We start from the raw sequence: 14889 nt of genomic DNA, 5'->3' as shown, positions 1-14889 counted from the left end.
TGTTCTCCTTTTGCAAGATACGCTACTCTTAGCACCTCATCACCAGTTTATAGTCTATTGCTTATGATGTAAGACTTAATTTACTTAGGAGAACTTGAAGCAAACCGCAGACAGCTACAATTCCAAGTAAGTACAGGGGTACTATCCAATTATGTTAAAATAATATTTAGCTGAATGCATAACATGGAGAATTGGAGCCATGCCTAAAGTGCACCATTATAGGCTGAGAGAAAACACAAATACATTGCAGATCAACTGTTCAATCTATCTGACGGAGCCATAGTAAACATCCAACACTTGTTTTTACTGAATCACTTAACACACCCAAGCTTTTAGGAAAGATCTAGCAATTTAGGGTCTTCCTAAAATATTGCACATTCTGAGGTCTTGTCTTCTGAAACTGGCTCCTCCAAATCTCTATCCAATTAAAAATTCTTACCTTGTGGAAATACAGGAAGGTAATTCAATTAGCCGTTAACTCATTTATCGAGAATGCTTTCCATCTCTGGCAACAGACAAACACACGATCCTGGAGAGCAGTACAAAATGAACCATCAAAGAAGAGGAATTGCATTAATCTTCAATCATGAACACTTTTTTTGGCATCTAAAACTGCCAGACAGACGTGGGACTTTGGCAGACAGAAACAATCTGAAACGCAGGTAAGAAACTTGGTTTCTCTGTTCATGCTTAAAACAAATCTAAACTTCAGAAATCATAGTCAAATAAGCAGTTACCTAAATCTTGTGTTCTGAGTAGAGACCAAAAGATTTTGTGGACATAAGCATCTATGCAACTTTGGTACAGAAAGCTGTAATGAAAAAGCTTTAAGGCACATTCCTTTACGTCACAGAAACTGCTGGAACAAGTGCTATGATTAGAGTGAGTCCAGAGCTTTCTTCAGACAAATTCTTTCAAGTAATTTTAGGTATTAGACCTGTACTTGACACCAGTCTGAGTTCAAAATCAGCTTTCATATTTTTTTCACAAATAATGCATAAACATGAATATTCATTCTCTCAGAGGGAAAGCAACTGACATATAATTTGAGCAAGATTTGTACTAATACTGATGTGTTTTATTAATAGCTTGACAGACCTTGGGTTTGAAGTCAGAGTTTTTGATGATCTGAAAGCAGAAGAGGTGCTGCAGAAAATTTATGAAGGTAGGAGACTATACAGTGATTATGTCTTTGTAGCAGAATTTCCAGATATCTCTTCTTCCATTCTATTTATCTAACTCTAACTGAAAATAGTTTTTGCGCACAAGGAAGTTCTTTAGTATTAGAAGGACTTAAAAGTTAGACTGCAGATTATTTTATTGCATTCTAAGGGAAACTTCTGTGGAAAAACTAAGGAAGTCACTAAAAGATAAAAGAAGGTACTTGCAGCTGGGAGAAGTTAGTAACATCCTTCTTTTTACGTTTAGTGGCCCTTCAGTCATGTTGAATCAATGCACCTTCAAATCTGCAGTATTCTTCTATGTGAAAATAGCTTTCATTTGAAAAAGGACTGATCAGGGATTAAAAATGATACAAATGTACAATGTTTTTAAACCAAGGATGACTGTTTAGTCATTTTGACTATTTCAGCCTCTACGGATGACCACAGTAATGCTGACTGCTTTGTTTGTGTGTTCCTGAGTCATGGTGAGGATGATCATGTTTTTGCATATGATGCCAATATCAAGATTGTGACAATCACAGACATGTTCAGAGGAGACAAGTGCCAAAGTCTGGTAGGAAAACCAAAGATATTTATCATTCAGGTAAGATGTCTCTTTCTGAATTCAGCGGACTTAACACTGACCTATGTCTTCCTGCAACACAGATGTCAGTTTTCCTGATGCAGTCTTTCCACAGGGGAAATTGATCCTTTAAGACATTTAAAACAAGGACTCTTCTCTTTTTTTTAGAAACTTGTATGTACACTAGTTAATATCATGATCATAGCTGCATTTAGGAAGTAATTTTATGAAGAGAAACACAAATCAAGCCCATGTCAGATTGACTGTCAGTGTATATTTAAAGGCAGAGAAGGCAGTACCATATTTTTGGGAAAGTTCTCAGCTCAGTTCCTACTGTTCACACCTCATAGCCCTAGACTGGACTGTGGAAGGCTATCAAACCTCTGTATCTTCATTGCTGCCTTCTAGGCAAGTCCCTTTAATTGATCCTTACTGAAGTTGGGATTTGTGTTTTGTTTTTCTGTTTGGTTCTTTTGTGTTTTTTGTGGACATGTTGGTTGGTTTTTGTGGTGGTAGTGGATTTTTTGTTTGTTTTTTGTTTATGACCAATACCTGGCATCTCTGTAGACTCTAATGAATCAATTTAAGGATTTATTGTCTCAGAAATACTTTTTGTGATAAGTGGTCAAATAAAGCCCATATGTAACCTCCTGTTTCACTTCTTGGTTCATGGGATAATGCAAGCTGAGAGGCACCTCAGAAGGTCTCTGTTTAAGCCTCCTGTTCAAAGCAGAGTCAGGGGATCGTGCAGGGCTTATCCAGATTACAGTCAGCAAACTCATATATGAACCTGGCCTTCATCAGATTGTAATTGTAGCAGCTACAGAGTAATCCTAAGGATTATCCTTTTTTCTAAATGAAAGTTTCCTTAGGCACAGGGCTGCTGCAAGAATCAGCACATCGTTAATTCACCTTTCATTAGGAGTCATTCAGCTTTCCTTTATTATTTTTTAACTGATACCAAACATGGAAAAATATTTTCATATTTGTTTTTAGTAATACTTGGAAACATTGATAACATATCCTCATAAAAAAGCTAATTAACCTAGTTCATCAGCTGAGTTCTTTTACAGAACAATTGGCATAGCATTTACCTTTGGAAATTAGAGGAAACAGCCAGATGGAACTTCATCACTGTAAAGATTTTTTGTGTTTTCTCTTTTTAGTGGTAGTTCTTAAGTAATGCATCTTATTTTGTTTTTATCTTTTGACTGTGTTCTCACCTTATCCTCCACGTCTAGCCTTTCTGCATCGCTGACAATACTGGGCTCACTTACTGACTTCTCACAAAAACACCCTCCATTGTCTAACACATTTGAGACTGAACTAAGAGCAGAAGTGTAACAGCATGTAATGATGTCTGTGCATCAGCACATTAATTCAATGCTGCCTTGCCAGCATGTGTCAGGGAGGCAGTTCTTCCTCTCTGCTCAGCACTGGTGAGGCTGCATCTGAAGTATTGTGTCCAGTTTTGGGTTTCCCGGTACAAGAAAAATACAGACCTAGTGAAGTGAGTCCTGCAAAAGGCCACAGAGATGATTAAGGGACTGGAGCATCTCTCACATGAGGAGAGGCTGAGAGAGCTGGGACTGTTCTGCTTTGGAGGAGATGCCTCAGGGGAACCTTATCAATGTTATAAATACCTGGTGGGAGGAAATAAGTAAGAGAGGAGACAGGCTCTTTTCAGTGGTGCCCAAGTGATGGGACAGGAGGCAACTGGAATGAATTAAAACGTTCAAAATTCCATCTCAGCACAGGAGAACACTTTTTTACTGTGAGGGTGGTCAAATGCTGGAAGAAGTCACCCAGGCAGATTGTGGAGTCTCCATCTATGAAGATACTTGAAAGCTGACTGCACGTAGTCCTGGAGAGCCTGCTGTGAAGCAAACCTTGCTTAAGCCAGGCAGCTGGATTAGGTGACTTCAAGAGGTCCCTTCTAGTCTTGGCAATTCTGAGATCATCTCAGAGCTTTCAGTGGACTTCATCACCATTATTTTAACTGACAGAGAAGTAAATGGGTCTTTATGATCCAGACTCATGGTAATGTGGGACACCTAACTGAACAGATGTCCCCTCTGGTTAGTGTCAGAAGTATCACATTAAACACAGGTGAGCTTGGCAGAGGTGGAAGCCTAACAACACTTCTCACCAACAGGCATGTCGAGGTGATAAACATGATGATCCAGTTATTGCCTATGATTCAACAGACAGCAGCACTAGCAATGAGACTGAAGTGGATGCAGCTGGTGTCTATACTCTGCCCGCTGGTGCAGACTTTATCATGTGCTACTCTGTGGCGCAAGGTAAGTTCTCATATTTTACATCCAATGTTCAATACTTCACTATAACAGCCTTGAACACTTCTTAATTTTGCTGTCAAAAGAATGAGAACAGTTCCAGGTCATCTGTTTTACATGTCTGATAAGTGACAACTGGTCTGAAAGAACCTCACATGTTAAAGAAAAAGTGAAAATAAACTATCAAGGCTGCAGTTCATTTGCCAAACAGAAACATTCTCATCAATCTTCCTGCTGGGCTGTCTGCTGCTAACAAGCATTCCCTTCTGTTCTAGGATTGTAGGATTCTGGTGGCTTATACTTTTCCCTGCACTATATGGCTGTTCTCTCTGGTTCTCCATTATCTTGTCCTCACTCCCATCTGCTCTCTTGTAATGTGCAGATACAGTCCTGTAGACTACCAATCCCTGAATCATGTTCCTCTTAGCTGAGCTCTGTAAGTGATCACAAAGCCATTTCACATCTACAATTTCCAGTGAAATAACATAATTGGCAAACTAAGATTTATACCCATTAGTAGTCCCTTACAGATGGTAGCTAGCAAACAGGGACTCTCATAAATATTTTTCCAAGAGTCATCACTACTTACATTTGGATATTATTTTATCTTTCTGTTCTACATTAGGCTACTATTCTCATCGTGACACTCTAAATGGCTCCTGGTACATTCAAGATTTGTGTGAAACACTTAGGAAGCACGGGTCTTCCTTGGAGTTCACAGAACTTCTTACTGTCGTTAACAGGAAAGTATCTTACCGCAAAGTGGATGTGTGCAGAGACATTAATGCTATAGGAAAAAAACAGATTCCTTGTTTTGCCTCAATGTTAACTAAAAAACTGTATTTTCATCCAAAATCTTGAGTAGATTGTTATTTAGCAATGATGACCATTAACTACAACTTGCTGCAGAAATGAAAACATCTTAGTTCAGGAAACTAATACTCTACAAGATTGTTTGCAAAATCACTGGAATCAAATGGTATAGTTTGTATACATAATAGATTCTAAAACCTTAAAGCAATTTTAAAGCTAGTATTACAACTCAGGGAATTTGGGAAAAGTTGACTGGTCCAAAATTCTTAGAAGGTGCTCAGATTTTATTGAAATTGATATTTAGATTACCTTTTTCTCAAAAGCCTTTTGCTTGATTGCCATGTAACTATGGCACATTTTACTATTTCCAAAACATTTCCAATGTTGCATTAGATTAATTTATCTTGCTCCAAGAGCACGCTTTATAGGGAATAAGTTTGTAGGGCATCTTTTTGGATTTGTGGAAGCAGCATCCACCTTGCAATTTTTGTGGCTTTATTGAACTTTTTGGACATGTTTTTACTATTTTTTCTCAACACTAAAAGGGAATTTAATTCCTTGAGTACAATTGTAGCATTAATATAGGGTTAATTAATAAAGCGTTTCTTTTTACTTGAACATCATTTACGTTTGGGGCACAATTACAGCTTGCTGGTGCTTTGAATCCTCAGGAGAAAAGCAAGCAGTAGTGAAATGGGACCTTAGCGTGACTTTGTGTAAGTTTGCCTTGTACATATCTCTAAAGCTAAAGCTGCTTTAGACATCTTTAGTCAGCTCTGCAAAATATAACATATGCAAACCTTCACACTTCAGGCCTTGGTGTTGGATCAGCCTCTTCTTACTCTTGGCTCAGGAGAAGATCAGTCATACTTTGTCATTGTGTACATAAAAGTGATAGTCACAACTGTATTGTTACTACTACTTCATCAGCAACTGCAATGACACTGACCATGATACTTGACTAGAAGTGAATATTTCTTTTCTTTGTTTTTTGTTTTTTTTTTTTTTTTTAATATTATTGGTACGTACGCTTAGCCCTGGGGGACAATGAAGAACTCAAACTGAGCAAAATGTTTTAATCCACTGTCCCGGGGATAAAACAATTGATTTACTGCCTCTGCTTTGTTGCGTCTTCCCATACACTATGTTCTGAATCACAGATGTTAAATCTTACTATAGCTACTTTTAAGCTTTACATAAATCATGTATGTTTGAATGTTTTGATAATTTTTTTTCAATAAAATGTGACAGAAATGGTTTTATAGTGTTTGAGATACCTTGTTTTTCCAGCAATATTTACTAAAAAAGCTTACCTGTAGATCAAGTCTGACCTTCATCAGTGGGTGTTACACCAGAGTCAGTGCAAAGAGCTAGGGAAGAGGAAACAGCAATTGTAGGAAAAGAAGCCTTAATACTCAATGCAGGAATTCTTCTATGAACTACTGCTCATAGTACATGGTACTAAAAAGACAGCCTTTGTTTTCTAAAACTTCCCTGTCATTTTACCAGCAGTCAGAATGCCTCCATTGTACTAATGAAATTTGAAAAATATCTTGAAGATTTGGGGGAAAAAAAAAAAAGAAACAAAAATAAAAGAAACCAAAACCATCAAGTGACCAAATCATTTTAACAGATATTTATTGCAACTTTCAAAACTATAGTGGTCAAAAATACCCAGTTTCAATGGAGTAACTAAATGTTCGTTATCAGCTTTGAAAGGGCAACTCCAGTATATACAAAAACAAAGTCAGTCCTTGTCACTGATTTCCTGGATGGGAAGCCTCAGGTGCAGAGGTTGGCGCAGGCGCCTCAGGGATTCTTCTGCCTGCCAATACAAGGAAGAGTGAGAGTTCATTACTGAAAGAGCAGGAGTTCATCCTCCTGCAGCCCTCCATTTCTCCTCTTGCACACATTTTTCTTCTCAGAAGGCACTGGTCTTAGGCAAGAAATCAAACCAGTCAGAGGGAGGACGCTGAACTTTTACAGAGTCTCCAGAGAGAAGCATGAATCCTGCCCGTCAGCCCACTCACCCACACCCCAAGTATTATTTTCCTGAAATCACAATTACAAAGTTCATACTCACAGGCCACTGAAAAAACATCCAACTTTAGCTTTATGTTAAATGTGGCTCATGAAATTATACCCTGAACTATGGGTTTTGAACTAAAATTAGGGGTAGTTCCCATTTTCTTTTACGAGACATTGAACACAGGGCTGGCAAGATGAGATGGAAGAGTGAGAACTGAGGAGTGAGAGATCTGCTAGACTTGGTCATGAAGGCCAAAAAGTTTTTCCTAGGTTAACACACCACTTTTTCCATCCAGTTGCCTATATTCTGTAAAACTAAGCCTTTTACCTAAGGAATAGGATTATGATGTCAAATGCTGAACTCTGCAAGACAATCTCCTTCCAAGGAAGGACAGAGACTGTTACTACAGCAGTGCAGCAAACGTGTCCAGAAGCAATGCAGTTACTCTATTACAGTGATTAAAAAATGCAACATTAATTAGAGTATGCAAAAATTAGGCTGATAAACTGACTTACTTGTTTTAAAATAAATTAATGAAGGTCTCCCTTTCTGATGATTTACTGGAGTAGTTTATATGTGAATGGCAAACACTCTGTGGTTATCTGAAGAGCTAAAACCAGCTGATAAGCAAATAAACTGTTTTGAATGTAAGTAGCAAACCTTGAGGTCAATTTTCTGTTAGCTGAGAGTTTACTGAGAAAGTCTTAAGCCAGAAGCTACCTCATTATTCAAGAACTGCATTTAAATACCTCTGCTAGGTCGTCTTTGAGCTTGTTGTATCGTTCCACATTAAAATGCTGTTTTTTTGACTTCCGGTAGAAGTAGTGGAGAAACTGCCTGTCCTTGGCATGAGGGTAAATGTAGTCCTGGTGAAGGAAGGGGGACATATATTTGGGGTTATCAAGAAAACTGAGTAGAGGTCAGAAGATTAGAAATTCAGCCTGTTTCAGGAACATTTATCTAGTTCAACACACACCTATGTTCTGTAAAGAGGCCACACATGAAGTTATGCCCTTACAGGTCATAAGGGCTTTTTAGACACATGGTTGGAATAATATCTGTCATATCTGAAGGAATTTTCAATTGTAATAAAGCCATAGCATGACCTTCATGACTGGAGCCACCGGAGTAAATAGACACTACCTTCAAGGAGTCGGAGGAGGTTCAGGTAGTATTTCTTACAGACTTATTTGAAAGTTTTATGACACCAGCAGCTGTTCAAAAGACCCAAGTAGTAATCTCTTCATTTACTCACAAAAATTAGGAATGCCTTAGCCCTTCTTAAAGCACAACGAGAAGGAATAAAACACACACTCAGAGCCAGCTCTTCATAAAAACAGACACGTCTCTCCTTCTCACTAAAGGAACTCAGTGTCTCACAAGCTCTATAGATCCCCTGGTATTATGGAAAAAAGTGTTGGCTACTCTTCCACAATACTTCCACAATAAAAGTTTTGCATCACAGAAAGTTCAACATCAATATGCCTACTATGAGAGTAAAGAACAGAGCTAAAACAGGAAAAAGAAACATTTCTCAAAGTCTCACAGAATAAATCTGTATTGTGAAGCTCAGTTAAGATCTGAGCAAGTTTTTTTTGTTCTACACAATGCCTGCTTGCTGTTCCACTTAAGTTGTCCTAGATTCACCTCCATTCATTCAAATCCACAGAAAAGCAGTTAGATTATGAAGAGCAAAGCAACAGCTTTTTTTCAGGCACTAAATAAGGTATATTTTGGTAATGCAACTGCCAGCCTTCCAAATGGTTTGGTCTTCTGCACTGTTTATACATAAACTCCAGCAAATAAAAGCTGCTGTTCAGTGATGTTCTCCTGTAAAACAGTGTTCACAAACTGTCACAGCAATAGTAGTCACTCTGCCTTTACAGCAGTGAGCAAGGTTGCATTTACTATGCAAAGTGATCTACAAATATTTTAAGGGAGAGATGTCTTTCATCACTCCTCATTCCCTAGATTATGAAATCTTACAGACAGTAGTTATGCTCACAAGCTGGTCTGCAGTTCATGTGTAACAGCACCTGGATTAATTTTGCATCATGTAATGTTTGTATCCAGCCCCATCAGGGATCAAACAAGTCCTTGACTGATGGCAAGGCTACTTACTAAATTCTATTTTCATCAGAGCCCAAACGTGATTTTCACAGCCAGTTTTCCTCCTTTTCAGTATTGCAGACACTACGAGAAAAGGACTTACTTGCTTAGTAAGAACAAAGTAGGCATAGAAAGCCATGGCACTCCCGTAAGTGATGAAATATGTGACTGGCTCCATGATGTCCCACGAATAGACCCACCACGTTAGCCACGCCAATGCTCCCCCTTGAGTTGACATCAGAGCTAAGCCAACCCACAGAAGCCTGGAGGTCTTTGCATCTGCACTGTTCATGATTCTGGCTTTCATCTAAGGAAAAGAAATACAGCAAACATGAGTGCTCCTCTGATTAGCAGCTTGTCAACTGTGTTTTCTCATGCTGGGCTAGATCCTTTTTCAGGATCTCTTACTGACACCTCTTACTGACTTACCCTGCTGAGAAATAAAAAGACTGAAGTCCAAGAGCAACCAGATCTTCTTGCCTTTGTGCACCAAGAAATCCTGCTTTTAAACTTGTCCTTCCAACTAGTAGGGATCTATGTGTACTGGATTTCCATTTGCCATTCCAGGCAGTTCTGGGTAACACTGAGGCTGGTCCTCATAAAGAAGGAGTTCTTTTGTCCCCTAGCCTAAGCCACAGATGATGTCAACCCCACTATTGGGTTTTTCTCTCAGAACACTTACAGCAACAGGTGACTAAATGGCCTTTCAATCTCAATACTAGCCATGCTGAGGCTTGTTCATGACAACTTTTTCTCCAGGTGTTGTGATTTCTACCCAGTGAATGTTTGGAACAGGAGGGAAAAGAACTGAATTGAAAATAATTTGAATTGTATGTGAGCTGACATTTGTTTACATAACAAACAAAACAGACACACCCTCGCTATTCATGCTTATTTTCTTCTATCAAAGGACTTATTCTTGATGAAAGGAAATACTCTTGAGTTTAAAAAAGAAGTAACCCCACTTTCCAACCTGTTCAAGGGGCAACAGCTCTTCTTTCAGGTGATCCACTTTTTGTAGCAATTCTCTCTCTTTCCTGATCTGGTGATCTTCTAAATGCAGGGCCACAAACAGTCTGTGAACCAAGGATTTGATATCTTCCATTTCGGTAGCATGCTCACTATTCAGCTTATCTGAAAGAAAATATGTGTCATATAAAACACTTCAAAAACGCACCCTTCTTCATTCTCTCCCCACTTCAAACCCCAAAAGCAGGACTATCTCATGGTAAAAAAACAAAACCAAAGAGAAACCTTTCTTTCTCCAGACAGGTTCCACTTTTCTGAGACTTCACATGCCTTTCACTAAATGAAGTGAGATAATCATTTATTAAGGACTGCTCTTACCTTTTACAGGAGGTGACACACTGTATGCTGTGTCATTGATAACAAGTTTGAAGTCATTCATCAGTAAGACCTCCATCAAGGTTGCATCAGAGACCTTGCTACCATCTGCAGAAGAAAGATTCAAGTTCTAGATCACTTATTGTAAAGAGTCTTAAACATTAGGGTTAGTTAGGTTTAAGAGTTAATGTGCTATAGTTCTTCATTAATAATGTTTGGAAGGGAACTGTACTTTCAGAAAAACCGGTGACTAATACTAAACATTAAGGAGGAACACATGGTGTGATTCTTGGGGCTGATCTGTGCAGAGCCACGAGTTGAACTTTGATGATCCATGTGGGTCCCTTCCGACTCAGAATATTCAGTGACTCTGTGACACCAACACAGTGTATCTGAATGCTTTCTCTAGTGGTGTCATTCGGACTTGTCCCTACTATGAGCAGACTTGCATTTTCTTGTCTGATGATTAGGACTAGAATCAATCCACTGGTGAGGGCAGAAGAAAAAGAAATTCTGAATAAACCACCAACAAATTCCAACATAAGGATCTGCATTTTTGTTTCTCCACGCACACACAAGTTTGCATCTTCACTGGGGTTCTGGGCAATTAAAAAAACCTTCAAGGACCTCATCTTCAGTTTCAGATTTATGTCTTTACTAAAACAGGTTCTTCAAGTCAAAAGGAGCAATTCCCTTCAATAGTGGTGTTCAGATTTTTATTAATGGTTTTTAAAATCATTCTCTTTTGCTATCAGTGACTGGAAGGTAAGAACTAGATAGCTACACTGTCCAGTAAAACGCAGACCAGGAGCCACAGAGGCATAGCTCTGGATAACCCTTTTCTACTTCTTTTTGATGCAAAAAATTACATGAATGGTACCTCATGAATTTTACATGCAATTTTACAGCTTCTGGACTCATTAGCACTAACATGTAACAGTGGATGCCAAGAGCTCACCAGGGTTCAAATGGCCCAAGAACCCCCAGAGCTCACACCGCTGGTGCTGGACACATCACTGTGGTACGGGGGTTTGAAAATTCCATGGAGCAGCTGCTCCGCAGTACCTGTTTGACCTGATTTTCCTTTCCTATACAATAAAAAGGGCATCTTCCCCTATCCCTAGCAAGGGCTAAAGCAGTGGTGCAAAATGGCAGCTTTGCTCCCAAGATGAATAATGAACAGGATACAAAATACTACGACTTTTGTATGTAAATATTTGTCACAGTTGTTCTTCCCCAGCTCCCGCATTGTGCCCAGTGCAGAAAGGCACCGTAGATGACCCCACACCTCCAATTATTTATTCACCAGGGCTCTGTCCTCAGGCCCCATCTGCTGAGGCTGAGACTGCTGAGCTCTGCCAGCTAATACACCAGCTGGCTCACCCGCCCACTCTGTGTGGGCAAAGCAAACCCAGAGGGCTATCACTCTCAATCCAAAACATGAAATTTTAATGTGCCCATGCACTCATTTCTTTTTTCTTTTGCAGTGTAATAAAGCATCAAAGCTTATTAAGGTGACATTTATGAAGTGACATTTAAGCAAAAAATGCTTTTCAAAAGAAGTGCCAGACAGGCTCTTTGTTCTGGATGTGAAACGCCACCAATTTATTAACCTGTGCAACCTCTTATTAACTGAAAAGAAGAAAAGTTTTGGGGAAAGGAAGGCATTTTATTTAAGAAAATTCCCCACAGGCTTTTGGCAAAGGCTGCTTTCAATCCTTGACCTAAACACAAGTGTTCCAATGTGGACAAAGGGCCATTTTTTGTCTACTTAAGTTTTGCAGGACCAAAACCTAATCCACAGAAAATGAAAGCAAGTCATCATACACAGCACTGATACTTTCAGTTAAGGTTAGCTTTCATTAATGGCTAACTGACACAGAAGTGTCTGCATTAAATCAAGGTTTCATAATTTTTCGTTAATAATAAATGTTTAAAATCAACTCTCAGTACTTGACCAATAGTTTCTCTTTACGGTATCAGTTTCCTAATAAATTAAACATTTAAGCTGTTCTCTAACATTACAATTGCCCAGTACTTGACAAATACAGAGCAGAGAACTGTTTGACAGTCACTGTTTTAATCAAAGTGGACAATGTTTCTATTCCAAAGTCTGAAGTGGAGGGGTGTGTGTTTAGACAGATGAGACAAGGTGAAAACGACCCAAATTCCTCTTCACTTTGCAATCTGCTGCCTCTCCATGCCAAAAATGCTAGACTTCTGTGATTCACTGCTGAATTGCAATTGCATTATTCTGTGGTATGTCAGCAAAAGGTAACTCCTCCTGCTTCAGTGAAAACATCAGTCACTTTCGAGGCATGTAATTCACAGAAGAATTCCATTCGGCAGTAAATCACTGAATACTCCTGCCCTGGATGTCTCTGCACAAGAGCAGTACCCAGAGGTTAACTGTTTGCTGGCACATGTTCTGTCTCCCCCCCAGTTAAGAAATCCTTTGTAGTGAAAAATTTCCATACTAAGGGGAAGGCCAGCTGCTGAAAACAGGCATTTGTAACAGTGGCTTCTGAAGATAAGAGTCTTTTAGGGAATTATCTTTTTCAAGAGAATTTTCTACTTTTGCTGCCTAACAGACCCTAAAAAAAACAATGAAAAAACACCACCAAAGTTCCTGTGTACACAAAGCTCCTGAAGCTCATGCACACACTGGGATCCACACACATCACATCTCCATTGCTCCGGAGAATGTAAAAAAATGTCTCTATGGGATATTTTCCTGTTTTACTAAATCTGCTCTCAAAGGCAACTAAAACAGCTTCTCCTATATCTCTGGCTTCTGGGAACATCAGTCTATTTTCAGTTCCCTTAAAAGTCCCTGCAGCCCTCGGCAGTATCAACCAGAAAGAAAAGGAATGTTATGAATGCACCCAGCCATGAAACTTTCGACCAGCATTCCTTGACCCCATCCTTTCTTCTGCTTATGTGTTACCTGATGGAAAATAAATCTTTCCATAGGAATGTAGCTATCCTTTTTTTTTTTTCTTTTCTTTATCTCTAGAGGCATAATCAGGAAAGGAGAAAAATAGAGGCTTTCAGTAAGACAAATTCAAGTCCCTATTCTCCCAGATTCAGATGAAAAAGCTGTACCACAATTCTACTTTTGAGATTGAGTCCTTCTCTAACATCAGGACAGGGGTTGCAAGACTGTTCAGAACTGCTGTGGAAAAACTACAAAGCACTGCCAAAATACAAATCAAGTTGTCTTGGAAGTAAAATGGAGAACCAGATGAACTTTTATCAAAAGGAAAACCAAAGACACAAAACACAAGAAAAGAGTGAGGAGAGCTTGAGATAATTATCTAAAGACTTGGGACAACAGGATAAATAGTATGCTACAAGGAGGAAAGAGCACATCAATGCAAAAATATCAGTTAGCCTTTGACCCTAGCAATCACTTTCTTTTCAACCCAAAGGCCTCAAAGTATTGTACCCTAGCTGATAAATAAAATGTCCCCAGAATCTCCAAAAGCTGCCCTTCACTATTGCACTCATTATCTGGTTACTTAGCTCTTTCATATGAGTTCAAGTTTGTAGTAAGGCAAATGGATTCTTCCAGCTCTAGGTAACACTGAACAACTGGCAGACATCACATTCAAGATCCTGACAGGTTGTCTTTAAGGAGGATCATGGAGGACAAGGAAAGAAAAAGGTATCAAGGAAATCAGAAGAGGGATATGTATTTTAAGACAGAATTACAAAGAGAGGCTAAACTTCTAATTTTCAATTAGTTTTTTCAAGAGGACTCAGATACTAAATTTGAAACACAATAAACCCCAGAAGCATTCAAGAGCTACCCCAAAGCAACAATGCTAAAACTGATGGAAGAACTGAACTCATGCGTCAGAAGGGAAGTACAGTCCGTTTGAAAAGAAATGTATTTATTTTGGGGAATAACAAATATAAAATACCTGTTGCAAAGACTTCTGCTCGCTCAATTCCTTTATCTTCTCTTCGTACATCCTGCAGGAATGCTCCTACAGTGGTCACCACCGGCTTAACAGTGAACTGACAGCGTTCACCTCTTGTGGGCAGCATAAGAGTTATCATAGGAAGACCATGTCTGTAATTAATAGTTACTTCTGGGAGATAGGAAAAAAAAAAAGACAACTAAGTGAAAAAGTCATATGGTAGGTTGTAGTTTAAAAGCTGCTTTTAAAACATAGAATGAATTAAGGAAAATTACACAAAACATTCTAGATTTTTTAAATCAACATAGTACTTCTATTTCTGGGAGATATATAGAACCACGTCTCATTTGACCCTCACAAAAAAAAATAAAAAGCTTGCTGACATTGATGGGAAGGGAGAAACCCTGCTGGGAGAGCTTACCATCAGATGGCACCAGTGTGCTGTAAGGTGCTCCTTCCCAGCCCCTCCAAGCTCCTGCGTTCCTCCAGAGCCACACCTGCAGCACGGACACAGGAGAGCTTGCTTTAGAAAGGTCAGGATGCAAGATACATCTGGTTAAAAGCAGTGACCCAGCCTGTCATGGTGATCTGCTTCTGTGTGAGCTGATATCAGAGGTGTCTGTCT

The 14889-nt window shown here is 39.1% G+C and overlaps 2 protein-coding genes across 5 annotated transcripts in view; one reads left to right on the top strand and one right to left on the bottom strand.

The window, feature by feature from the left end:
• The window catches only part of CASP6 (caspase 6), an 11339-nt gene extending 5488 nt beyond the window's left edge, over positions 1-5851 (top strand). Inside the window, exons 4-8 of the mRNA XM_027904566.1 lie at positions 516-662; positions 1089-1165; positions 1592-1767; positions 3902-4049; positions 4669-5851. Coding sequence (XP_027760367.1) covers positions 516-662; positions 1089-1165; positions 1592-1767; positions 3902-4049; positions 4669-4904 — 784 coding nt within the window. The 3' untranslated portion in view covers positions 4905-5851. The remainder of the gene's footprint in view (positions 1-515; positions 663-1088; positions 1166-1591; positions 1768-3901; positions 4050-4668) is intronic.
• Positions 5852-6480: 629 nt separating this feature from the next.
• Positions 6481-14889, bottom strand: part of MCUB (mitochondrial calcium uniporter dominant negative beta subunit) — a 49195-nt gene continuing 40786 nt past the window's right edge. For all 4 annotated transcript variants that reach the window (XM_027904571.1, XM_027904568.1, XM_027904569.1 and 1 more), the window contains exons 2-8: positions 14686-14761; positions 14265-14435; positions 10342-10446; positions 9968-10128; positions 9098-9301; positions 7635-7751; positions 6481-6681 (exon numbers count right to left, since the gene is read on the bottom strand). In XM_027904571.1, coding sequence (XP_027760372.1) covers positions 6604-6681; positions 7635-7751; positions 9098-9301; positions 9968-10128; positions 10342-10446; positions 14265-14435; positions 14686-14761 — 912 coding nt within the window. In that variant the 3' untranslated portion in view covers positions 6481-6603. The remainder of the gene's footprint in view (positions 6682-7634; positions 7752-9097; positions 9302-9967; positions 10129-10341; positions 10447-14264; positions 14436-14685; positions 14762-14889) is intronic.

Source organism: Empidonax traillii, unplaced genomic scaffold (genome assembly GCF_003031625.1).
Source record: "Empidonax traillii isolate 1590-97213 ecotype Southwest subspecies unplaced genomic scaffold, ASM303162v1 scaffold1066:size251847, whole genome shotgun sequence".
Lineage (NCBI taxonomy): Eukaryota > Metazoa > Chordata > Aves > Passeriformes > Tyrannidae > Empidonax > Empidonax traillii.
This window is presented reverse-complemented; position numbering and strand designations above follow the sequence as displayed.